We start from the raw sequence: 27,301 nt of genomic DNA, 5'->3' as shown, positions 1-27,301 counted from the left end.
CGCAGGCAATGTTGTCCAGAGTAGTCGAAGCCGAATTTCTGTCGTAAGCATCGTTAATATGAACTATCAAACCAAAAAGCTATGTCATGATTATGGCGTTGAGAGCTTGATACACTCGCTAACTAACGCCATAAATAGTGTACGCGTCAATTTTCAGTATAACAAGAATCAAAACCGATGAATATATCCAAGCAGTTCTTTATTATTTCCCCACCATTTCAGGCGCAAAGAACAACTCCTGGCATACTGGGCATGGCTTTCTATGAATTGAAGAAATTTACTCTTACTCTTCTCTTTGGGACTGAGGATCCCGCCGACTACCCAGCTCGATTTTACCGTTCATTAAAATTTTCTCCTCCTCCTCCTCCTCCTCCTCCTGCTGTTCAGTGCAATTTTACTATAACTCATATCTGAATTTTGTAAAGATATGACTGTGGGCAATGTACTAAAATATTCCTTCAGGTCTGAATAAACATAGTGCTTCTGTATTTTTACTGTAGACGTGGCCGTTTTGCTCAATAAGCCTCAATATTCACGCCTCAAGGTTCTGTTTGCTCAGTGGCAAACATAACCTTCTGTAAGTTTTGAATTGAAAAGGAATTGAGTTGCAAAAATTCAGCGCGACTTTTCACTCTGTGAAGAAGGATGACCAGTAAGCTTTGGTGCCGAGCCCCAATGTGAGCGACACTATACTATGACTGTGTCGTAGTCCACGGAGTGCACGAAGCAAATTAGATTTGTGTGTGATTCGCGATTGAGCATGCCTCCTGGTTAATTACCTGAATGAAATTTGTACGGACTGCAGAGTTTTATTCCATCGGACAAAGATTTGGCTGTCCATTCTACTCCCGTCGAAGCCCACGTGTTGACAGCAGAAATCTTCAATATTTACATCTTCACTGCGAACTATTTAGTTTTGAAAAGTAAATAATTCTTAGCGTAATGCTACTTAGCGGCTAATTGTCATATAATCTCCTTACGGGTAAATTCTATCAAACAAGAGTTAGAGCAACTTTCGGTAGTGATACCCCCTCCGACAGCGGACGTGCTGCAATGTGCAACACTCAATACGGGACTGCCATCTCAGTATGAAGACCAAGCTCACAACGGTCCCCTTAAAGTAGGCTTCACCTCTAAACGAACGTGCATTGCTGAGAAGACGTTTTCAGAGGAAATATAAGCCGTCCTACATTAAAATATGAAGGCGAAAAACCGTTTTAACTTTTTGTGATTTTTTTTTCTATACGCTGAAGGCGTGGTGCACAGTTTAACGATCTCGTCGGTTTGAGTGGGCGCCGCAACGTGGCGCTCCACTCGCGTGCAATTCTTCTCTACATCACCCTGTTGCCGGGGACGATCTGCTGGATAATAGCCACGGACAGCTTTGTTGTAATATAAGCATAACATACCTACTCAGCTGTATCAGCCAATAAGGTCACGCCGCTTCCATCGTCAACATACGCGCAGTTCTCAGATACCCACCCAAGAGGATGGGTTCAATGACGAGTCAGAACTCACAGCCAATTTATCACTTCCCCTATAACCACCCTAACTGGCCAGAAACAAAAGCAGCTCCCTCAGAGGTTCACGGACCATTCTGTAATGCGAGATTAGCAGCGCCGTAAACACACCCGCTCGAACGGGCACGCACTGCAGCTGGATTTCAAATTAATGCCAGAGTCCTTCGATGCTTCTCTGGTCATGAAACTCCCGGCCAAGTTTCGTACGGGGACAAAGGCTACCACGAGTGGCCCCACCGCAGATCGGAGGGCATCGGGCGGCCGCCGGTGCTGTGTATCCACACCGGCAGGCAGGAACGCAGTAGCAGCATGCCCGTCCGCGCCAAATTTTTCCGCCACTCCCGAAATGATAAGTCGATTTGAGCGGCCCACGACACGTAAAGCGAAAGCGCAGTGCTGATAAGGCGGCGAGCGTCTGTTTTATCTTACTCTGCGGTCCGTTCCCTGCCAAACGCGCTCTGACCGCGCCCCCGGCTGCCCTCCGATCAACACCAGCGCCGAGGCGCGGCAGCGTACGAAGCTCTCCCACCGCGTGATGGCGAAGTTTCATGACCATAAAGGCATTGAAGGACTCTTAATGCTTTCGCACGCACAACTCGTTAGATGTGCTTAGGTGTCTTCGGGCATTGTTTTTTTTTGTTTGCTTTTCCAAGCCCGAGTTGACATTTTAAACGCACAAGTACTCTGCTAAGTGCAGACATCTGGGCCTTACCACCGCGTCATCACGGCCGATGTCAAAAAATAGGGGGGAAGGATGCTGCGACGGAGGAGGCACTTTCCAACTGCTCTTCTCGGTAAAAGCACGCATTTACCAGCAGGTAAAAAATTGGAACGTGAACTACGCATTATACACTCTAAGCTGCTAAGGGCAATTGACAATGTTTACAGCTTCATTTCGTTGCCGTGATGGTAGCACTAAAGTTTCGACAGGAGCCATGGCAAGATGGTTGGAGTGGGGAGTAAAAGATCGCGACGCGGATTTCATACAAATAGGTACAAAGAACATCTATGCAGGAGGAGACTTAAAGAAAAGGTTGAAACCCGACCAGGAAAAGGAAACGTAACAAAAGCTAGGAGTGGGAGTTCGGTAGAAAAGAAACTAACCTGAAGGAAAGGGTGACTATACTCGCGAAAAAGTTAAGAACGGCAATAGCTCATGTACGGTATCACTCCGCCTAAGCGACGGAGCCGGGTGTCAACGGGCGCGCGCGTGTTGAACGGAGATTGCTACGAACGCGTGATATCGTCTGCCCTTTCTCACGTAGTTTGTCGTCGCTGGAGTAGTGTTATATCCAAAAAGTCACGGAAACGGCTTGTGCCATGAACGAAATACTTGCGCCACGCGGAGTAACATCCGGCTGCGGGCTGCGGTGATGAGGCACAGCGGCTAGTTCCAGTTCCATTGCCGTTTTTAAGTTGGACGCGAGTATAATAGTCCCAGAAAATCATCATTATCATCACCGTATTTGGGTCCCCTTTTTAACGAAGGCCTCTCCCATTCACCTACAACCGCTCCTCTCCTGCGCTGCTCGAGTCCACAGATTACCCCCCCACTCCTCCTCCAAAATTATTTCATCCCACCATATCGTTATTGACCCTACCCTTCTTCTATGTTCGCCTCTTGGTATAAACTCGGTTACCCTAACTGTCCACGTCATCTACTGTGGCATCATCTACTCTACTCTGTTCTCTGATCCAAGTAGCTCCTTTCCTGTCCCTGAGTGTTACTCCTAACATTATTCGTTCGTGTCCCAGAAGAGATAGAAATCGTTCAAGCATCTCACGACATGTCAGAGTTCAACGACGACTCGTACAAGGGAAGCGTCTATGAGAAACTTGCAGGCGCGAGCCACGCAGGTGTTTTCACGAGTATCCGCTACGGATCAATGGTTGCTGCTGCTTGACGAAGCGATGAGCCAGGCATCTCCATCTCCTCCACAGCCAGGGTCGTGGAGGAGATGGAGGAGGGGGAATAAATGTTTATTTGAGGTGCGTTTGTGTCGCTGTTAGGGACGCCCTGCGGGAGCCTCAATAGTGCGGGACACACTGGTGTTGGCTGGCAGTCCAGACCCTCTTCTCCAGTATACGCTGGGTACTGGGGTCAGGACATGTCAGGCAGCCAACCCGCTGCTCGTAAAAGGGGAACCATTGGGGGGAGAGGGGGCTAGGCCTGGGGTTTGAAGATTTATGACAAAAAACTCCCACCTCCCCTCGCGGGAACCCCTGTGTAGATGCGACGCATAGGCGGAGCGGCGAAGGGACCGCGTTTTATAGCGCGCATAACGTTGAGGGGACTGCGTAAGCCGGTCCCAGTCGATGACGACGTTGGCGTACTTGTAAAGCGGCGTGGACTCTAGGTGTTTGAGCCAAGCGTGGATGTTGCTTCGCCGGAGAACGGCACACCGGTTATATGCGCAGCGCGCCCGAAGGAGAGGAAACCGCGGAAGAGAGAGTACTGCACATGCGCCGGCCCCAGCGCGTCTGCCGCGGCTATGACGCAACGTGCCGCGGCTATGACGCAACACAATCCAACACAATCCACTTTAATCCTATCCAAATCCAATTCAAGCCAATCCAATGGAATCCAAATCAATGCCCCTCGCGAGAGAGTGTTCGCTATCGGAGAGGAGAGGGGGTGAGCGGCGGAGGCGCAGCTGGCACGGCGAGGAGAATGGAAGAGGGGCGGACAACGCCGACGACGACGACGACGCCGCCGGAGGGACAAGGTGAGTGAATCAGATGCTCTGCATCTAAAACGTTAAGGCTACGGAACGGCGTTGCCGGTGGCGACGTGGTGTCTGGACGTCCTCCAACAATGCCCGCAGAGCACCTTGGTCCTCGCCGTCCTAATGACAGGCTTCACAAACCCTCGGAATCGCCTAGAACATCGAGCCCGCCGGGGAGTCCTCCTTCAATTCCAACGTCTGGTTCGTTTGCCTGCGATTCTGCTGCTTGCTTTAGTCATGCCACTGACAACGGTGATGATGCCAGTGCGTTGTCCATTTGCATGCTGCTACGCCTAAAGGTTGCACCGTGCCCTTTTTTTCTGTTTCACTTTTCGATATCTGGCGCGTTACCAAAGTGTCAATTTAGAAGGGCAGTATCGTCACGAAAAAGTACGGGGCCTTCTTTTGCTACGAACACCAGCGTCATAATCATAGAGTGAGAATAGGAGTGCAACTGGAAGTAGGAAAGCTCTGAAGCTGCGGCAAGGACCCAGAAAACTACGGACAGACGCAAGAAATAAAACGTTTTAGTGCTCGTCTACGTCAATCTGAGCTGCCCTCGCAACATGGCGACAGTTCTGAGCTGCGTCTACAGAGATCGAAAAAAAAAAAAACGACGACGACATTCTGAATGACACTAATGCTAAAAAACCGGCACTGTAGTTCTGGGGCCGAAAGATCGGAATTCACGGATATCAGTTATCTCGCACATCTGCCGTGAGTACCTGCAACGGTACAGAACCGATATGCTCAGAAAGTACCGCTATCCGGCAACGTGGGCCGACCGTCTCTTACCTCAGATGACAAGAAGTGCCTGCCTTCCTTTTTTTCATGCTCCTTCACCTCACACTCATCCTCTTCATACTCCAGATCATAATCCTCGGTCTCATCATCATCCTCATCTGCCATCTCTTCCTCTGTGGCGTTTTCAGTGACGTCATCGGTGAAGTCGCTGTCGGAGGGACAACCATGTTCTTCTTCCGCCATCCTTTGCTCGAATTCTTTCATCACGTCCGGGCAGTCGAGGTTCTCTTCCGGCTCCCAACTGCACTCCGACCTAAGAAACGGCCAGAGATAAATGTCAGCATGATGAACTCAGAACAAGGACATCGAGATGAAGAAAACTTTTATGGTAAATTTTGGCACCCAGTTATACGCATCTTAGTGTAAGCCCTCCCAGAGTGATTTACAGCATTAAAAGTCTCGTGGTCACAGGGACAGTGCCCAGTCCACAAATTCGATGCCAAGGGAATCATTCCGCTGGATGCCCCGTGCGAAGGCATTGTTCATTGAACGGAAGAGGAGCTGGAGTTTGAACTCAAAAATGCCCAGGCCAACAGCATATTGCCGGCTGAAGCAGACTGAACATCGTGTTTTATCATCATCAGCCCGTCGACGCCCAGTGCAGGGCAACGTCCTCTCCAATTATGCCGGCCCCGTGATAACTGCGACCAATTCATCCCCACAAGCTTCTTGATCTCATCTGCCTATCTAACTTTCTGCCGCCCCCTGCCACGCTTGCTTTCTCCAGGGACTCACTCTGTTAGCCGTTATGACGAACGGCTATCTTGCCTTCGCATTATATGCCCTGCCCACACCCATTCCTTCGTCCTAATTTCTACTAGTATGTCCTTAGCACGAGTTTGTTCCCTGACCCACTCAGCTCTCTTCTCGTGCTTTAACGTTGCACGTCATCTGCCGTTCCATTGCTCGCTGAGTCGTCCTCAGTTAAATGTTGAACCCCTTTAGTGAGCTTGCCCCGTACGTGAGTACCGGTAACATGCAGCTGTTATGCACATTCCTCTTCAGGGACAATGGTAGGGTACCATTGATTATCTGAGACTGCCTGCGGAATGCGCTCCACCCCATTCTTATCCCTCTATCTCCGTCTCGTGGTTCGGATCCGGGATCACTACTTTGCTTGAGTAGATATATAAACTTACCGCTACCACTGCCCCGCCACCTATCTCAAACCGCTGTGCTGTCCCGAGGTTATTGAGCATTACTTTCGTTTTCTGCATATTAATTTTCAGGCCCGCGGTTCTAGACTGCTTGCCCAGTGCAGTGAGCATGCTTTGCAATTCGTCCCCCGAGTTACTTAACAGGGCAATATCATCAGAAAATCTTGAGGTTACTGAGGTATTCTCCATTAGCTCTTATGCCCACCTGTTCCCAGTCTGAGTCCAATGTTCTGAATACCTCTTGTAAACGTGCTGTGAACATTGTAGAGATTGTGTCTCCTTGTCTGACGCCCTTCCTTACAGGTACTTCACTGCTCTCCTTATGGAGGACTATGGTAGCTGTCGACCCATTGTAGATATCCTCTAGTATTCTTACGTAACGCTCGTCTACACCCTGATTCCACAATGCCTGCATGACTGCTGAGTAATCAAATAAACTACATGAAGTAATCACACCTGAAACTTTGTTTAACACGAAAGTGTTTTATTCCGGGGTCCACCAACATCTAACTGACGTCGTATCCGTCACGGAAATGACATCGCCAGAAAAACTTCGATTGGCGCGGCGACGCGGCGGTGCCGGGATTCGAGCCACGACCTCTTTCGCCGCAACAGGAGGTACGAAACCCTCACCCGACTGCGCAATCAACAGACGCATGAACAAAGCGACAAACGTGCCTTATAGCCTTCCTGTCAAATGGTTCTGCCATCTAGGAGAGGCGAAGCAAGCAAAGCGACAAACGTGCCTTATAGCCTTCCTGTCAAATGGTTCTGCCATCTAGGAGAGGCGAAGCAAGCAGTGCATCATTACGCTAATGAGCGCCGACAGTTGGCGCCTCGATGCCAGCGCCTACGTGTACAAGGGACGCGCGGCGTAAGCTGCGGTGAAGCCGACTTGCGGATATCGTGCTCGTGACGTGACACGACCGTGTGTTCACCAAACGATTCGCTGACAACTCCTTTGGTTTCTTTCGCACGGACGGTTTGCGAGCGCCTGTGGTTTCAGTCGGATTTACACAGTGCTCCGACGCGTGCAATCCAGTGTCCAACGTTGATGCGTCTTACGGTGCCATACCGACGAAATATAAATAGCGACGTTCAAGTTCATATCGATGCACAATTAACATTCAACTGCTACTGTGAAGGCACATTTCACTTTCGTGTTTTACCAGTTCCTATGGCAGAGGGAACAACCACATTTTTTCGGTTCTCTCCACGCCGCCAAAGATCTTTGTAAAAAAAATTAGCTACTTTCTTTCAGCAAAGACAAGGGTAAAGTACTTTTAAAGGCACAGCATTTCTTAGCCTCGCCTCTTCCTGCGTCGGACGGCGTCCACAGCTCCGCGTCCGCAGCAGGTGCGCCTCTCCTCCTTCCCTCCTCTCTCTCAACAGCAGCTGGCGCGCGCATGCGTCGTAGTCAGCCCGTTCGCTCCGTCGCGGTCTCGGCGTAACAGGTGCGTGATAGCAGCGCGGTGGGGCGTAGAAGGGCGCGCGCTGCTTGCGCATGCGCGCTCTCCCCCCCGTACTGCTCTCCCTCTACTGCGCGCGCTGCAAATATAGCGGCTAGCGGTCGCTCGTGCTTCAGTCACTGCGTTGCTCCTTCCTTCCTTGGTTTACGCTCGCTCCCACGTTTACTCGTGTCTGCTACTCCAGCATCACGGAAGAAGCGATGAAAGCAACACTGCCTTCAACCAGTACTGAGGCCCCAATGCTCTGCATTTACTCGTGTTCCCCTCGCGGGAAGGCGCGGGAATTTTCTTCATGACATTTGATTTGAATTGATCTAAGAGAACAGGAAACACACGTGCCGCCATACCCAGAGTTTCACTTTTGCACCTTGTCCAGAATGTTTAAAATAAATTTCCTAAGTTGTCGCAGTTTTCACAAGCACCCTGTCTTCAAATGGTTCACTTGTGAAAGAAGAACATTTAGCGCGCAAAACGACAACCAGGGTTTTTTGGAAACACGGTAATCAAAAACCATTTTTTTAGAAAAAATTGGAGAACGTCGAGCGCAGACCTGCGACTTTTGGCTTGGAATGACCCAAAACAAACGTGCCACACCGGCGACTATCATCAGAACACCTATTTGCAACTACACTGCTGGAATTCTCGGAGTTTAAGTCTCAGACTTTAACGGCGCTCCTGTGTAAACTTACAAAATTAACGCGTTTCGAGGCTGCAATTTGAAACTCAAAAACAAAGCTATGAAGTCTCTGGAGGCTCACCGGTAAATGCTTAGGCTATAAAACTCGTCTCGCCAGCACCGTGAAATCTCCACGAAATTTCTAATAGGCAAGACTGGATGGAAACAAAGTTACCATGGGTAGCCAGCCCACTTCAATAGGTACTCGACGCATCCGTTCTTGACCCTTTTGTCAAGGATTTTTTCGACGACGTACTTCGGCGGGTCGGCAGTTGGAGTGCAGTTCGGCGGGTCCTCATTGTCGCTCATGCGACTGCCAAGAAAAAAGAACACACTGTACGCTGTACACTACACACACTGTACACACACTGTACACACTGTACACTACACTAGTTGTGTACACTTCTGTACGACTATTAGGTGTTTGCAACTGCACTGTACACAACTTCCGTGAGAGTTGCCGCCCCTGGGAACTAATTCTGAGGCTTTCCGTTGCTTTTGCATGGCTGATTTGTTGAATTCACTGATTCGTTGCATTGGTGATTCGTTGATTCGTTGCTGAGAAGTAGAGATAGTGAGTAGAGTTTGAGTGCCCCGTCTGCAACCGAGAATCCTTTTCGAGGAGGCTAGCGTGGTCCACAGCCTGGCGTCACGAATTATTTCGGGTACACTAGAACGCTGCGAGTCCTTCAGAACAGTTACAAAGCCCAAACACGCTAATCAGGCCGATGCCATGGTCCACCACGTGCGAAGTGCGCATGCGCCATGCCCCAGTGACAAGGCGCTTCACGACGGCTGTTTTTAAAGACGATAGTCTTTCTTGGGCTATTTGAACACAGAAATTTTGGTATGTCTGTATGCCTGTTCATCTTACTGTGTGAAAAGAGAATTTATTATAACCAACATATCAGGGTGCAGCGACTGGTGATAACATCGCTGCCCTAAAAGCAGAATTATCCAATCAGTTTTCAAGCAACACGGTCATTCAACACACTGCACAACAATTGTATGAGATGGGCAACAAGCTACTACAAAATCAGTTCAACAACTCTTTCTGTCTGTAACTCATTTCAGCCACCCGGCCAAAGCGAAGCAGAGGTTGCGCAATAGGTTTATATACTCACAGCCAAATCTAAGCGTGTACGTCCGGTGGCAATGTTCATAATTGTCACCATTGCTGAACAAGAACAAAGCATCACACAAATATGAAGCAGAAAATCAATACATCAGTGACACTTGCAGTGTTTTTTTTTCTTTAAAAGTTCATGGATGCTTGATATTTCCTATAGCAAACCAAATACCACGTCCACTGCAGAAAAAAATTCTGCAGGAATTCAGAAAATTATCTATTAATCCGTAGCGTTCTTATGCCGCCTACCTTGAGTGAGAGTTTTTTTCAGCCAAATTTTTTGTTTTTCCTAAATCATGTCCGACCATTTATCTACAATTACGCTATCATAACGATTACAGGTGAAACTGTCGCGAAATCTTCAATATTGTGGAAATGACATGCGTTATACGTTTTGGCATTTTCCGTAATGTAATATTTATCTGAATTTTTAGTTTTTCAACATTTCGCCGGACCAATTATCTCCATTTACGTTACTATAAGGATTACAATTGGAACTTTCGAAAAATCTGCATTATTGTGGAAATACATCGCGTTACACGGTTCGCCATTTTCCGTAATTATTTCAAATCTTTCTTATATTTTTTTTAGTTTTCCAAAATTTCATTCGACCAATTACCTTATTACAGGTGGAACTTTCGCGAAATCTTCATTGTTATAGAAATGCCTGCGGTATACGTCTTGTCAGTTTCTGTATTTTTTTTTATATTTTCGTTATTTTTAGTTTTTCCAAATTTCAGTCGACCAATTATCTCTATTTACTTTATTCTAACGATTACATTTGGAACTTGGCGAAATCTGCACTACGGTAGAAATGCAGTGCGTTACACGCTTTCCCATTTTCGGTAATTATTTTATATTTTTCTTATTTTTCTAGTGTTTCAAAATTTCGTTCGACCTATTATCTACATTTATGCTATTATAACGATCACAGGTGAAACTTCCGCGAAATCTACTTTCCTGTAGAAATACCAAGCGGTATAAGTGTTGACATTTTCCGTAATTTTTTTATATTTTTGTTATTTTTTTAGTTTTTCATAATTTCGTTCAACCAATTATCTCCATTTACGTTATTCTAACGATTACATTTGGAACCTTCACGACATCTGCATTTCTGTGGAAATACAGGGCGTTACACGCACCGGGCTGTGGGGGTACTCGGCAAAGAATGCTACGCATTAAAAGATTCACTCCGTCGCCAACAGGTGCCCGCGCCAGTATAGTTCCTGACGGCTATTGAAGAAATCAAACAGCGACAGTAACAAAACGTTGGAATAGATGTGTTCCACGTTACGCTTTCAACGCAAATGAAGTAGGGCAACGGAGTTCTATAAACGTTGGAGTAGGCTGCCTCGATTCACGCGCGTCTCTGCCGTACGGCATCCTTGGGAACGCGGTAAATTTAAATTGAAATGAGCAAATTTCTAGCGTGTTATCTTGGAAGGAGCGAAACGGGAGAGGAACAGCATGAGAGGCGAGCGGGAAAAAGCAGGGAGGCATTTACTTGACAGGGGCGCCAGACGACTATCGTCTTTCGTCGACATTTCAAATAAAAGGCGGAGATACACATTTTTTTCTTTACATTACAACAAACCATAGTGCTGCCCTACAGCGACGTCCAGCGAAAAAAAAACTGTTAATGGCTTTCCCTTTGCTCTTTCTCTTTTTGCTATACATCCGCCCCTTATTGAGATTCCAACAGGGCTTGCTAACTAAAAGCGCAGAAAAACGCGGGACAAAGAAAAGAACACGGCGTCGGCATTACACGTCGCTGGCCGTAAAGAAGAGTGCTTCTTTTGCCGCTGACAGAAGCACGGCACGCGCTCATGCATCGCTGATATCTCTGTGAGCACTAAGAACGAGCACCTCGCGAAAGACAGATGTTTTAGGTGCACGTCCAAGGGTCACCAAGGGAGAGACTGCAAGGCCAGACTGAGTTGTGCGTCGTGCCGCGGGAGGCATGCAACCAGCATGTGCGACCTTTTTTTTGTCTAAGAACAACAGGGCAGCAGAAGGTGTGCCGCAAGCTACGGTTTGTGTACATCGGCCACGCCTTGTGCGTCTGGAGAAAACGAAAACCACAATCACTGTTCTACGGACAGCGGTGTGTAGCTCCAGACGTTCCGAGCATGGTTCAGCCACGATGGGAGGAGACGACTAAGATGGTATTCGTTGAAAAGTTTAGCGGTCAATTTCTTCGCTTGGGAACACTGGAAACGGCTACAGACATGGTCGATGCGCCACGGACATGGGCAAGTACCGCCATCCCACGGAGCCCGACGTAACGAGTGACGGCGCACTCACACGGTTGCATGGAGGAGAAGAGGGGTGCCTGATCTGGGGGCCGTGCGCACAACGTCGCCTGGCAACACACGCTTGGCCACAGATATGCCGCCGCATGGTTGCCTGCTTGCATTCCACGTCATTGAATACCGGCCATACGTTGGAGGTATATTCGACGCCGGAAGCCAGCGATCCTTCATTAACGAAGACCTCGCAACCAAGCTGCGTTTGAAGGTCGTTAAGGAGACGGCGGTCGCCTTCAACACGTTAGGAAGAGCTTCTACTACGTGTTCACAGAAGTGAATAGTTCAAGTCCCCCTTCGCAGCCAGCTCGCTAGAAACGTTCAACCAATTGGGGAAATAGCGGTACTCGTCATCTGCCGATACATACCTGCAGCATCGACTGGTATGTTCTTCGTACACGGTCTGCGGATGCTAAACGCGTACGGGGAACACTATCTTAAAACGGACACTTGAAGAACCATCTCGACCGAAGGCATTCCTAGAAGTGTAATTCACCTTGTCTGTGTCCTTCATGTAAGCAGCGTCACGGAAGCCGAATCTGCGTCAGAGCTTTTGCAGTCATTCTGTCACCTGGAATCAATGGCATCGTCCACTCGAGTGAACCATCTACCGACCGTCTGCCACAAAACAAACGATTCAGAAGAATTTTCTGGAAAGAAGGCCGGGAAAATTCCTTGGTGACGGACAATGGTGACATCGTACTGAATCGGCTACAGAGATTAGCAAAGCGACTGTCACACTAAGAAAAGATGCTGCAGAGGTACAACACCGTGGTCATAGAGTACTTGTTGCTCAATCACGCTGAAGTCGTGCCGTAAGTAGTTCCTGACGTTCGGATGCTCTACTCATGCCGCATCGCGAAGACGTGCGCGAGGACTCACGGACAACTAAACTGCAAGTTGTTTTTCACGCGACCTCGACCTCCAAAGGAAGCATCGTCCTTTAGCGACTCTCTCAAAAAATTAACGAACCTCCACCCAGAGTTACTTCAGGTTCTGCGTTAGTTCCAGTGGTATTCCATGGCCGTAAATTGGGACATAGAAAAGGCATTCCTGCAAATCGAAGTTAAGAACCGGATTCGGACGCTTTGAGATTCCTGTATTTTGAGAACCCCCCTACCCGTTTCCCGGAAAACACGGTGGAATGGACAATGACTAGCGTTCCACTTCGGTCTACCTCTAGTCCTTTTCTGCACATGGCCACCGCTCACCACCACATGTGAGCGTGGACAACCAAGAGCTGGCTAGGAAACAGAATAGTCGTTTTGCGTTGGTGCAAGCAGAAACCTACAACGAAGGATAGGTCACCTATAAGAGATGCAAATCTATAATCCTAATCTACCCAAAGAGATCCAAATCTAGGCTTTCATCTGTTCCAGGGTCACAAAGCTGGTGGATAATACAATGTAGTTGGTGATGTCGTCGTGAGCGACAATGTCAGCAGGCTGGCGTCAGTGTGTGCGTCCATTCCGAGGCTTAGTGTGTATACGGATCGACGTTCTCGCACAGTTCAATGTTTTCTTTATACTGTACACGCGCAGATCCAATAAACTGTGAGAAGTAACCCGCCAAAGGGCTGTGCACTCGGAACTGCTTGAATTTGCAAGCAAAGCACGAATCGAATCCTGTTACAACACCGAGAAAACAACTGCTCCACAGAATCTCGCAGCGCAAGCGGTTCGCAGCCATGGCGACCGCGGCTGCGTAACCGCAGCTGCGTAACCGCAGCTGCGTAACCGCAGCTGTGAGGTCACGTGCAAGCTGCGTATAGATGGCGCGGCAGCAGTGCAACGCGGAGAAATTGGATTTACTTGAGCACACCTCCACCGTGTTTGCCGTGGGAGGAGTGAGACGCATAGGGAATAGCGTGAGAGGTAGGCGGGCAAGAGAAGAGAGGGATTGACGTGGCAGGGGCGAGAGAAAACTATCGTCTTTCAAGGACGTTTACTGTGAAGTAGGCAGTAGTACTAGTAGTACCGATTAGAGGGAAAGGAAAAGGAAACGAAGTGCATTGGGAGTTTTAGAGCTCAAGATTAGCGCGTTACCATGTTGCCGCACCGTTTCCGCAGTACTGGGAACCAATTGGGCTTGTGCGCATACGTTCCGGTCACATAGCTTAATTCCCGATAAACGCAGCACGTCTTGCAGTGCCCACACATTCTTTCGTGAGGAGTGGCCCGGCTCGATGTGCCCGCGCGAGTACAACGGTAAAAAGGTAACGCTTTAAGCTGAAACTCCCTAATATCCACAGTGCACTTCCTTTCCTTAGCACCGACAACGACCTTTGGCTCCTCCGCAGAGTCATTACCCGCACATCACATGCCGTTAACCCAAACTATGTCCTAGCCGTCGACATGAGCAAGGCATTCGGTAATGTGTCAAGCAGCGATCCTTACCAAACTGGCTGCTGCATATCCGAGCCAATTGACCCTAAATTGTACGAAAAAAAATGTGGAAGCGAAGAGAATGAGCGCTACACCACCGCTCCTCTGCCCCAGGAGAGCACACAAAAAAAAAAAACAAATTCCTTGGCGGTTACGATATCACTTAAAGTGAAATTCTAGCACAGGGCGAACAGCTGCTGCGTCTCAGGAGAGAGAGAGAGAGAGAGAGAGAGAGAGAGAGAGAGAGAGAGAGAGAGAGAGAGAGAGAGAGAGAGAGAGAGCATTTTATTTGCCCTTTAGGCTAAGGCCTCCTCATTCCAGGGGGCCACTGGAATTCCTCGTTAGTTGGTCTTCCAGGGGTCTAGCCGGGAAGGCGGGGTGCCATGGTCTTTTGGACAAAGCTTCAGGAAGTGATCGCGTGATGAGCGAACGCACGACGGCGCGCGCTCCTCTGGCGTTATCTCGCCGCTCGTCGTTGACACCGAGTATATTGCATATTGTGTTTGAACTATCCCGCCCTAATGTCACGTCCTTTACATGAGCCCCGCAATGAAGAGAACGGCGAAGGACCGATGCAGCACTCAGTGCGTGCTGGGCTTCTGTGCTTTTTAAAGCGAAGCTTTCGACCGTTACCTGCCAACGGTTCTTCCGTGGCGTGCGGGACAAGAAACTCCCAACGCGGCTGGGGATGGGGAGGGCGCTTTTCACTCACGGAGCACAGTGTAGATGGCGCGGCAATAGGGCGCTATTCCCAGCGTTCCTGGCACGCAGACGACTGCTCGAAGCGGCGGGCGCGTCGGCTGGACGGCTTGGCCGTCTGCTTTAGCGACAGTTGTTTTGGGCCAGTTTTGGCGCTGCTTCGCGTCCATTGCGGGCTTTGTTCGCACGGCTTGATTAACTTTTTCGACAGAACCTGCTCGGTAACCCTGACAAGACGGAACAAAGTGGGTGTACGGCAAACATACGTTAAGGATTGGTTTGCAGGGCGGGAAAACAAAATGTAGAGACCACATACAGGCATCTGGCCGCTAGAGAAACGCTACCTTTTGCGCGCTGCTTGCCACGAATGGGACTCCATTCTCTAAATGGTCAATACCAAATGCGATTGTGTTTAAAGAGGTATTACAAAATGCGAAAGGAGCAACGTGATCTGATAAATAGCGATTATAAACCCTCAGCCTTCTCGCAATACTCAAAATTACTAAACTAAATAGATTTAAACGGTAGAAATGAGAATCACTAGGCTTACATTCCGAATTGTTTCGGTGTCTGTGCTTGTGTCGCGCGGTCATGTAGCCCCGAGCTAGCAAATAAGGATGGCTACGTTCCGATATCTCACCCTTCGAAAGACGCCCCTCTCCGTTTTCTTTCCGCCGACGCACGGCCGGGCTACAACGGCGGCGTCCGCCGCTCTAGCCCGGCCGTGCCCGACGCTGTTGCGGTCGGGATACCGCTCCCGCGAATTCCAGGCAACGGCTGGCAGAGTCTCTGGTTTCACTCTTTGTAGAGAAACATGTGTGAATTCAAGTTAAGTCACTTGGGGAATGGTTGTGGGTGTCGTTTAAAGCTTTGCTTTCCAACCGCCTTCACAGCGTGGATTGGGGCCACTTTTTTTGTGAAGTTAAAACAAGGGAATTCCTGACGCGAATTCCTGACAGTGGACCGGCCGTTGACATTTTCAAGTGGCGCTAAAGGCGCTGCGAGATGTCGAAGACGAACGGCGAGTCGCGTTGTACAAGCGGGTGAACACCAGAGCGACTTCAAAGACGTTTGCTTTCACTGATGCCTGGTTGCGCACCTCCTCTCTCGGGCGCCATTAGTCGCCAAGGCGCGGTTTTCCCACATTTGCGCGGACTTCGTACACCGCCCTCCCTCTCAAACTTTCGCGTACTTTGCTGCAACGCGTTCCTGCTCGCTTTATCTCGTCTACCTTCGTTGTCCTCTTCGTTCGATCGGTTCGACAGCGACGCAAAACCACAGGAGCGGGCGCTCAAGAGCCTGCGCGTTAAAAGAAAATAGAACCAAGCCGAGCTGAGAATGAAAGTGACGTAGCCGCTCACGCAACGCTCAAGGACGCCTCTACATAAGGCTTCCAGAACAAGCCCACTTCAGTGTTCATACAGGATGCAGGGACAAGGATTCAAGGGTATTCAAGGACTTTCAAGGCCCTGCCAAGGCATATTCAAGGGTGCAGAGGAGCACGTGCACTAACCTTTCACTACTCCTTTCAACGCTAAACGATTGCTTCTTTAATCTAAAAAGAATGACCTCAAGAAAAATCTCTTTGAAGCAGCTCCACGCTTTGTAAGTGGAGAAATTTACCCCCACCAACAGTGATTTTTACAAAATACGTGCCACTTCGTACTTTTTCGAGCTCTGCAAATGCTCTTAATACACAGTCTCAAATAGCGAGGAACATAACTCAATACCCCCTGCCATTCTCATTCCCCAAATTTATGTGTTCACTAACGGGGGCGAGGGGGGGAATTGACGGCTCCACTGGCTCTGCCCAGCATCACACCAGTCAAAATAGAATATTCCAGTAAAGATTAGGAGCTAGATTCACTGTGCTATCACATTCGGAGTTTTGCTTATCTGTGCTCATTTCTGTTTCACCCTGGAGTGTCAGCACCATTTGTTTTCAAGACGTAGTGGGGCATAGCTGTGGAGGGGAGGGGGGGTGGGGGTGGCACAACAGCGGGAAGATATGTAAAATACAGGGGTGAGACAGCTAAATCTGTTTTGGGAGCAGTTTTTGGAGCAGCGAAATTTCGATTTTGTAGCAGAAGAACCTTGATTTGGAGCAGAAGAATGACATTTATTATGTCACCTTAGGAGCCTAAAATATCGAATTTTCGGCAACTTGAAGGGGAAAACTGCACTTTTTAATTGGTTTCGAACGTGCATAACACTGAAACAGCCTTTCAATAAAGTTTTTTCTACCGGAGCATCACAAGGTACGAACTGCACTACCTTTTTACAAACCATTTTTTTTTTACTTCTCGGACTCTGCGCATAGACAGCATAGAGTGCAGTCGAAGATATTGGATTGAAAACCTAAGCAATCGTAAGGCATTTTTATTATCATGTGGATCCCGAAATTAATATTTTTGTAATCCCATACTCGCCCTTATGCACAAGAGTAGAGAGCCCCGGCAAAAGTTGCGCAAAGCGAGGGTCACTGGCAGTCATCGCACCCCACAAGCCCTCCCATTTCAATCCCCAAGGTGCACGTTCACTACGATCGTAATTTCAGTACCGGTGGTATGTTTAGCCACCTTTCTCTTGGTGTTATTTCACTTCAGATAGATGAACCATTACCTCTAACGTGCAATAATATCTCGTCCCGCTATCGGACACTGCTTGAACATTTTGCGGCGATGTAGCCTCCACCACCACTTCGGCAGTGTCGATCGCCCCATTCCCGCGGCTCGCGAGCTCGCTGTCAAAGGCAGCAATAACTCAGCGTTTTGTAACACTGCAATGAGTCCGAAATTTCATTTCAAGCACGCACTGCTCCTCACACTCAAGGCCGAAACATGGCGAATTCGCGGGCATCACGTTGTTTTTGATGAACTCCCGTCTTTCGAGTCGCGCAACTTCCCCCAACAACTCAAACGACTAAATGCAAACCCAGCCACCCCCATGACCAAAATCACGGCAGAAATCTGCGAAGAGCACTCTGCCTGAACCCCATGCAACTTCTTCGCCCGGCGGCCATGTTTTCCAATCTTCACCACACCAAGATGGCGGCGCCCAGTTATGCCGTTCCGGAGATACGGCGCTCCGAAAATTGCTTTTTTCATCAACTTGCACAAGCAGTTTGTCGCCTCCGTACACAGAAGTAATTTTTCTGCAGGAATTTGCAATGGCTTTCGATGGGAAAACATTGAAAACTCACAAAATATTATAACATGTGCAACCCGACATGGTCATTTTTGAAAAGATTGTCTCGGGGACAATTTTATGCGGGTTTTTTATTGAATAATCAATCAATTAAACCTTTACAAACAGCGTCACCTCGGGGCTCCTAAAAAATTATGCCGTCAGAAAGCATTGTTCCCCACTGAAACTGACGGGAGCGTTAAAATCCTTGGCTCTCGGGCTGTTTTGGAGCAGTTTGGCGCAATTTTTGCAATTTTCAAGCTTTTGGAGCAGCCTGGCGCAGCAAAACCAATTTGTATCGAAACTGCGCAATATGCGCAGCTGTCTCACCCCTGAAAATATGTAGAGAGAGAGAGAGAGAGAGAGAGAGAGAGAGAGAGAGAGAGAGAGAGAGAGAGAGAGAGAGAGAGAGAGAGAGAGAAAGACTTTATTTATGGCCACCAGGGAGTGGGAGGTCGGGATGCGCAGAGCCTCCACATCCCACCCACGTTCACGACGTCTTCGGGACTAGGCCCCGCCGGCGTCGGCGTGAGCGGTGCGCGAAAGGTACTCGGGAGTTCGTCCCTTTCCACAGCACAAGGCAATGAAGAAAGGAGTATGAAAAATTGGAAGGGGACCTATGCGAAGTCCGATGCAGGGATTTCATTCCGTACGAGCCATTGCATAAAGCAGCACGCCTGTGCTCCCAAGCTCACTTTACATTGTAAAAGCTGTATAAAGCAGCACTACTGCACCCTCGAGCTGGCTTCAAATTGTAGAAAGCATGTTTTGGATGGGGAATGTGCAGGGCCACACTGATATAAGCCACGAAAACCCGGTCACGTAATCGCGTCTCCTCTTTGTTGCCCAGACAAATCAAGGGTTTTGAAGGAGAAGTAAAAAATTCCAAGCTTTCGAGGCCCTTGAAAACTCAATTCTCGATTTCAAGGGTTTTCGAGGTTTTCACGGACGTGTGCGAACTCTGCCACCTGAACATTTGAAATGCGGATGTTTGGCGGCGCCACAAACCCGCGCACAGCCAGCCAGGCGCCGATCACGTGGACACCGCTGGCCGGCAAGACGCAGCAGCACACGTGGCATGAAGAAGGAACGGGAGACGGGAAGTGTCGAACGAGCAGCCCGGCACCTCCCAAGTAGTGCGCTCGCGACGCCCGCCATGCGCAGTGCGGGTAACATTCAAGGGAGCTTGCACCCCAACTACACGGGTTAGTTTCAAGACTCTCGCGTGGGGTTAACCTCGTTAGGTTGTACTGTAATGTGCCGCTACTGAACCCACCTGATTCCCACCATGTTCGCTGGCCATCCACTGATGTAGAGCTGGATGGATTTTAGGGCGCAGGCCTTTCGCGGCCGTCTCTGGGCTGAGCCGTGTCGTCGTCGTAACCAAGTGAACGATGGCAAGACCGAATGGTGATGGAAAGCAAAGGAGGAGCGATTCGAATACAGTTGCGAAGCAAAGGAGGTGAGTTTCGCGGAACTGTAAGGGGAGGGCGGTTCGCCGTGGCAGCGCGAGCGCACTCCGAAAGAGTGCGGTGGGGAAAGAGGGGTAGTATGCTGTGCCCTGAAGAGACGCTCATCTGCGCGACGCTGGCGAAAACGTGAGGGTGGCGTGCGCCCGACTATGGTGTGCGTTCCCTAAGACGCGCGTCGCGGTCCCTTTCTGAAATCACACTTCGCGCCGTCGATGCAGAGGCCCGCCATCGCTGCCGTCGAGAGAACCCACGATCGAGTGAGTGCTGCCTCAGCGCACAGCTTCTGCGCCCAAATATCGCATTAGGGAGTATCGTTATCGCCAGCCAATACTCGTTTTATTTTTTTCTCGCAGTGGCGAAAAACAATAGTGTGTGCAGGATTTTGGCAAACGTTAGGTAGTTCCAGGTGAAAATTCCCTCTTAGGCTTACACTAAGCATCTCAGCCTAAGAGAAGCTTCGGCATGCGAGACCTATTTGTAGAAACGTCCAAAGGAACACAAGGAACTAGGTAACAGGAGACAGGGCACACGGAACAAGCTTCGGCACCCGACACCGCCACCAAGCTACTCCACAAAGATAACATCAACTTAACCTAACCTAACCTAACCCAACCCAACCCAACCCTACCCAACCCTACCCTACCCAACCAATTCTAATCTAACCTTACGAAACCAAAACCAATGCACCCCGCCCCCCAACCCCCCCCCCTTCGCTTTTGTCGCAACGGAAAGTAGGTGAAAGCCAGCGCTGTGTAACAAGCGACGTCGGGAAACGAACACTGTGACACAATTACACATATTCATATGTCGGAGCATTATGGAACCCCGCCGAACGCTGCGTCATCACGTGGCATGATCTGAACTAGCAAACGACGACGAGATAACAGAAGGCCGTCACTGCCGCTAAAGCGAATTCCTGACAGCGGACCGGCCGTTGCGATTTGCAAGTGTCACTGAAGGCGCCGAGAGATGTCGAAGAAAGACGAACGGCAAGTCCCGTAAAACATGCGGGTGAACGTCAGAGCGAATCCAAATACATCGACGTAGGGGACAGCTACAGGCACATTTGATCCGTAGACAATGTACAAATGAATCTAAAAGCAATTTTTGCACTGTCTACGACAGGACCGTCGCATTTCGCTTCTAAATGTGAGCGCTTCGCAGCATTCACATCCAATAGTCTGCGCGCAGGTATACGTTCAAGTTCCCACACCGCACACTATTCACGCAACTACAGACGGCAATTTGGCTTTCAGAAACAGAAAACAAAGACGTGTTTGCGCGCCATGACCGAGCGCAACTCCCGCAAAGAAGCGCCATTTCTCTCGACTTCGTGTGCGTCTGTTCCGACATTGGATGGGCGGTGACAGCACCGGCAACGCAATCGGAAACCTCAAATTCGGGCTCTTCGGGCTCCGTACCGGCTACACATACTGAGATACATGAAGCGTAGAACTGTAACGTAAAAGGTACCACGCTAACGATGGTCTGAGGAGCCCCCAAACACAAAAACGAAAGGACCGCACGATCAACTTCAAACGGGCGTACCTTTCTTCGTCGCCCGCCTGGAGATTCTCTGATAAATCCATTCGGCCGGCTGATAAAGCCAGGAGGCAGGATGCACACCGATCCAGTAGAGCTTACCAACCACACTAACAATCGTTCACTGAACCGATAATCGCTGCACTCCGGTTCAACACGCGCAGCGCAACGCTGGTTTACGGCCTCGCACAACGCCAGTACTCGTGACGTCGTGACTCCAGCAACTCTAACATGTTCGCGAAGGGACGAAGATAGCGGGAAAAGAGGTTGTCACGTGACCACTCGGATCCGGCTTCGGGCCGGCTACGCCGAAACCGAAAGTCAGCGGTGTCGATTTGTTTGAAATTCTTCCCCCGTTCACGAAAAAAAGCGCGTTTCGCGTACAAATTGCCCAGGTTTTGTGTTTGATGTTGTAGTAAACCGACATCAGAGCTCGTCTTACCCAGTCTATTGAACAAAAAACAACTGACGAGGCTAGCAGACGTATCTTTCTAAAGAGCCCCTGATCACGATGGCGCTATCAACTTCAACAGAGCCTACCTTTCTTTGCAGCACGCCGGGAGATTCTCTGATACATCCATTAAGCCGGCTGATAAAACCAGGAGGCACACGGAACCAGGAGGGCTAGCCGTCTACAGTAAAAGCGGTTAACTAAGCCGATTATAGCAGCACTTAGGTTGAACACGTGCAGCACAACTCCGGTAACAGACTCGCGCAACGCCGGAAAGTTCGCGGAGACGCACCGTCACGCGCGTAGCGCGCGTAGCGAGAAAAGAGATAATCACGTGACCGCCCGGAGCCGGCTAACGGCCGGATCTGCCGAAACCGAAAGCCAGCGCTGGTGATTTGTTTGAAATTTATCTCACATTCGCGAACGAACTGCGTTCGGTGTACAAATTGTTACGGTTTCGGACTTGTACTTGTACTGTTGCACTTAACGACATCACATCTCATTTTACGCAGTCTAGCGAACGATAAATAAGCTACGGGGATAACGGACGCATTTCTTTTCAGAGTAACACTCGAGACGCATAATTGAGCGCGCTAGTCAGGCAGCAATGTATAGACAAGCCATGGAGGAAGAAAAAGTTAGGAGACGGCGCCGCGGGAGAAACGTGAAGCCTATACATAAAAAGTAAAATCGAAGTCGGCCCAGGCGTCACTGCACCACGTGACCCCACCGCACCGCCTCTGTATGGGCCGCCGCGCTCTTCAATTTCGTCTGCTCGAAACTGCTCTGCGGCCCGTTGTCGCGAAGCCTGCTTATGTTGGTTTTTTTTCCCACGGCTTTTGTCTTCCGCACGTACGCGGCACTCCTGCCCGCACGCGGGCATGAGATCGCCGAGCAGACAAATGCAGGAAGGACGGGGAACAGCTACCGCCAACGAAACACGAGAGATGCCCCGGAGTCGGAGACCGCCGCCGCCGCCGGCCCACCCGACCTTGGAGGTCACGTGCTGGGCCGACTGCGGCGGCTTGAGAAAGGGAAACGGCGGAGGGAGCGGCTTCAACGGACCTGGGCTTGCGAAGGCTAGCTGCGTGACGTCATGCCGTCTCCTAACTTTTTTTTTTCCTCCATGAGACAAGCGGTAGGGACAATTTCACCAAAGTTGATTGGAGGAACACCTTCATTGCGTGCTCCCGCGTGTAGCCTTGGTTTAAATTGGTGTAGCTGCTCTGTGATGCACGTCGGGAGAAAAATTCCTCGGGCACTTAAGTCTGCGTGTGTGCTTTGAAGGCAACACCATTGCAGCTTCCTTTGGCAAAAGTTATTGAACACGAATGTTGGGGTCGCTCTGCTATCTTTTCTTCGCCTTGTTTTGTTTGGTTACGGCAGGCCACGCGGAACTCCCGCTCAGAACCGATGAATCTGTGAGACGAGAACGACGAGGACTGCTTTGAGAAGCAGATGCAGTAGATTTTTTTTTTCCTTTGTGGTAATATGCTCTTTGGCATGAGATTCAAGTTCGTTCCTTTTTTCCTGAAGACGGCAAGAATGGAGCGCTGGTGAGGGCCCCAGAACCATCACTGCAGATCGAGAGGCTTCCCAGGACGGAGGCCTGTCTTACTAAGGCGCCGAGGTCGCGCTGCGTTCAGGGAAAAGCAAGCCCAGAATTTGTGTCAGCGTCTTCGGTAGGTGCCGTAGAGAAAGGGCAGTTGATAAATTGGGCATGGTATCGTGGTGGCCACGCCGGGGTTACCGCAAGAGAGAAAGGACCACTGCAACTTGAAGTCTTGAAGTACGGTGGCACCGCGTACTGATTCTCTGATGGTTAAAGCTTGGGATCGTTGGGTCTCACCGCAATGCAGGGAAACCCTGCGAAGGAGGTCATATATGTGCGTCCGAATGAGGCGCGCAATGGGGTCGAATTCTAGGCCGAGGCTAGAGGCCCAAACACCACGTATAGTTAAGTTTGGTAGTTGGTCATCCGCCAGTGTTCCGTTCTGGCCGTTGGAAATGTTTGTTGTTGATCTGGGACAGGTGACGACAGTTTGAGAGGCGCAGGATTGTGTTGAATTCTGCGTCCTGGTTGGAGGCCCACAACCTTCGTAAGGTAAAAGATCGGCAGCTGGTTACTGACCAGCTGTACTGTCCATGAAAGCTATGCGATGAAGATTTATTCTGTCTGGTTAAAGTTCAGACCACGATTTGGTTGAAGCAAACGATGAACAAATATGGCGGTGAGCGAACAAGTGTCCTCTGTCCCAACGTGCGTTTTTTTTTCTTTATCGAAAGCGTTACGTCAGGAGTAGTTGATTGTGGGTGAAGTGAAAGATCGTAGCCATCTTTGTCGCTAGACGAAGGGGCGTTGTTGATGATGATGATCGTGGGTGAGGTGAAGGAAGCTTGAACTGTGTCGTTAAAAGAAGGGGCTAGGATGATGATGGTGATGATGATGATCGTGTGAGAAGTGAAGAGAGAGAGAGAACAGACTTTATTGTCATCCCTTTTAAGACGAATGCACCGTGCGGAAATGTCCGGTATCTTCGTCCCATCAGACGGCGGTCAGGAACCCGTGGTCCCTGGCGGCGTCCTCTGCCAGTTGGATGACAGCAGCTTGTATCTCGGGAAGAGTGCTGAGCAATGCGGCCTCCCACTGCTCACTACTTCTTACATGTATTATTGTTTAAAGGCCCGTGGTTTATTGGGGCATTGCCAGACAATATGTTGTAGTGTGGCTGCTGCAATGCTGCACCACTTGCATCTGTCCGTGTACCTATCCGGATAGCTGCGGTGACACAGGGTGTGGTGAGGGAACATATTTGATTGCAACCTGCACCAAGCAACTGTTTGCCATTTGTTTACCGCACTGTGGGCAGCCGGAAATTTCAGTCGGCTCAGCCTATAGTGTTGAGTAATCTCTCGGTAAGTTGCCAGTCTCTCCCTCCCCGCCGTCACAGACGGCACGTTGTCGGATTCGAAGTCAGCCTGGTTCGTGTATCCTCGGGCTGCTTCATGTGGCATCTCGAATGGTGCTTGAACCATTTTGGTTGTTAGGCGATGGGGCGTCGGTGTGGATTGTAGGTGAGGTGGAAGGTGGTTGAACCGCAACGATCGAAGTCCAAACTCATACGGAATCGAACAAATCCCTTACCACATTGTACTTTGATTCTTCTCGGTTTGACGTTGAAGAAAGCTTCGCGTTGTAGGCGTCCTTGCAGTTAGGGAAGGGGCGCTTGAAATTTTTTCCTGGCCTTGGTCAAATCCAAGGCGGCTAATACCGCAAAGCCCTGGGGCCCGCAACAACATAAGTACAGATTCAAATGAGAACTTTCTCAGCTGACCTCTTGCAAAGTATTAAACAGTGTGATGTGGTGCTCGGCGGTCCACCAGGGCTTCTGGTGCGGAGAACAAACACAGCGGACTTGTGAGGAGCACAGGTTAGGCCGCGAAGTGTGAGATGCTGGAGAGTGTGGTAGATAGCTTGTTGCAGGACATCTTGTTGGTGGCCTTGTGAGCCTTTGTTATACGCCTCGAGCGCGGCCTGTAGGGGCGCTACTGAAATCCCCCTGGCGGCCCGTTTCGAAAGCAGCCGCGGGAGTCACCGGCCCGCTCCCCCTTGTCGCCGTTGCTTTTGGGGCTATATAGCGTTTGTACGCGTTCGAAATATAGAACAATGTTGAGCAGGAACTCTGTTTGCAAGCGTGGTGTGTTTACGAGAGTGTGAATGTTTATAACGCGATCTTAGTGTGGTACATTCGGCCTGCATAAGCGCCAGGTGCGTGTCACTGGCCGGGGTACCGAAGCCGGCATGCGCATGCAGCTGATTGCAATTCCGCTGCCCTGAAATTTAGTGGCAGTGTCGCCGTAGGCAGTGTTTCCTCCGATGGCCATGTTGCGGCCGTACACTATGATGCAAATCGGCTTTGTGAGCATACATAATCTAACGGAGCACTCATATCTGACAGCACGCAAGTTACGCTTGCCAATATCATGTCTCAGATATTGATTACTACCCTGGACAAGCCAATGCGGCATAGGTTTTACAAACATTCTACAAAAGAAGTACGATGAATAATGCAAAATTATACTCGGGAGTCAGCACACGACGACAAATTTAATGCCGGGTCGTCCTGTCATGAGGTGAGCGCTCGCATAGATTATTCATGTTACATTTATCCTCCACGAGAAGCGGAGATGGGCTTATAGAGTAATCCGCGTCCGCGACTAAACTCTTCTTCAAATCATCGTCACATGACACAGGGAGACTGCAGAATCTAGCGTAAACCGAAATCAGAGGGCCTTATCAGACACCACACTCTTCCAACGAGCCCGTGTGTACGAGATTTCGGCGCATGTTAAGGATATCCAGGCGGTCAAAATTCATCTGGAGCCTTCCACTACGGCACGCCTCATCGCCTCCGTTGCGTGTGTGCGTTAAAACCCACAATCAAACAACTCTTCCAACGACACCTCGTATCGCTTGTGAAGTGCCTACCCTATATTCAAAAAATGCGTCCGCCGGGTCATCAGCCGTTCGTTGAAGGCGCAAAACAAAAGCAAAGTGAGCGCGCAGCTTGCGTGTGTTATTACTAAAATGTTCATCCGTTGATTTCGCTCCGAATTTGTAAACAACGATAGTTGATCGTCCCCCTCCTCTAACCCCCACCCCCACCCCCCATGTCTTGCGAAATATCAGTGCATTTCACATTTAGTTGGTCTGGTGAATACTCCCTTGCTGAAATTTCGACAAACGTCTTCAGTATTTCCGAAGCTGCACTGGTATTTTTTTTTTCATTTCCGTATGGCTATTCTATTAATTACTGACTTGCAGACCATTCATTTTTCCCTGGTTTCGTTAACTTACCTTGGCTCTTGCTATAAGGCGTGAGTGGGCACATATTTAACAACGTACAGCCTTTGAGTGTACTTGATATTTTCGCGTGGCTTATATTCCCATAAACGGCACAAGTTATTGTCAGCTATTGGGTTATTACATCCCCGAAACTAATTTTACTACGACGTACATATTCGAAGCGAAGTCGCATTTGTTGTCTGCGCTGAAAAACGACTCAACCTCTTACATTGCCAATACCAGGTCTAAACGAGGCAACAATAAATATAATTCCCTTGCGCTGACGTGTTCGATGGTGAAAGTGGCAATATGCTGCTGGCGTTGCCGGCGCCCGCAAGAGCGGCCAAGAAGCACGCAGAACCGCCTCCCCGGGTAGCTCTTGTTGGCGTTCGAGCGCGCTACCAAGACGCAGCTGTCTTTTTTAAGTGCCTTAAACGTGCAATTTGCTTACAGACGTCACCAAAACAAGTTGTTTGGTGTGCGGAAAGGCAAAGAGAAGCGAAAGAGAACCAGAACACTGCATGAACACCTATCAGACACGCAGCGCTAATCCCGTAAACGCCGCGGAGAAGCGGCGGCAGGCGGCGCAACGATCGCGAAGGTCGAGGCGTATATCACCCGAGTAAAACGCGTGGTGGAGATCCGGTATCGTAAATTTATTTAGGTAGTTTCACGAGGGCGAGATTAAATAGCAAAGAGGAAATGACCGACCCTTGGGGAGTCCCTTTGGGTGGCGTATTGAAAGTAGGGGAGTTGTAGGGTCGAAGTCGGAAAGTTGCTGTTCGGTAAGTGAGGAAGGCGCGCATGTAGGTGAAGGTTCAGGGACCGCATCGCGCGTTAAGGAGCCTGCGTGCGTAAGGTTTGGGCGTACTGGGTCGCTTCTAGATTGACCGCCACGATACGCTTCTTCAGGGTGCGGTTATGCTTTTGTCGT

The 27,301-nt window shown here is 49.6% G+C and overlaps 1 protein-coding gene across 1 annotated transcript in view; it reads right to left on the bottom strand.

Annotated features, from left to right (window-relative positions):
* LOC144161986 (chromobox protein homolog 1-like) overlaps positions 1-21,263 on the bottom strand; it is a 30,080-nt gene extending 8,817 nt beyond the window's left edge. The window contains exons 1-3 of the mRNA XM_077692526.1: positions 21,077-21,263; positions 8,528-8,665; positions 5,042-5,303 (exon numbers count right to left, since the gene is read on the bottom strand). Of these exons, the coding sequence (XP_077548652.1) occupies positions 5,042-5,303; positions 8,528-8,665; positions 21,077-21,117 (441 nt within the window). The 5' untranslated portion in view covers positions 21,118-21,263. The remainder of the gene's footprint in view (positions 1-5,041; positions 5,304-8,527; positions 8,666-21,076) is intronic.
* Between the last annotated feature and the right edge of the window lie 6,038 nt (positions 21,264-27,301).

Source organism: Haemaphysalis longicornis, unplaced genomic scaffold (assembly GCF_048455015.1).
Source record: "Haemaphysalis longicornis isolate Haplotype H1 unplaced genomic scaffold, Haemaphysalis longicornis Haplotype H1 scaffold_12, whole genome shotgun sequence".
NCBI classification, from domain to species: domain Eukaryota; kingdom Metazoa; phylum Arthropoda; class Arachnida; order Ixodida; family Ixodidae; genus Haemaphysalis; species Haemaphysalis longicornis.
The sequence above is the reverse complement of the archived record's forward strand: the minus strand, read 5'-3'. Positions and strand labels throughout refer to the sequence as shown.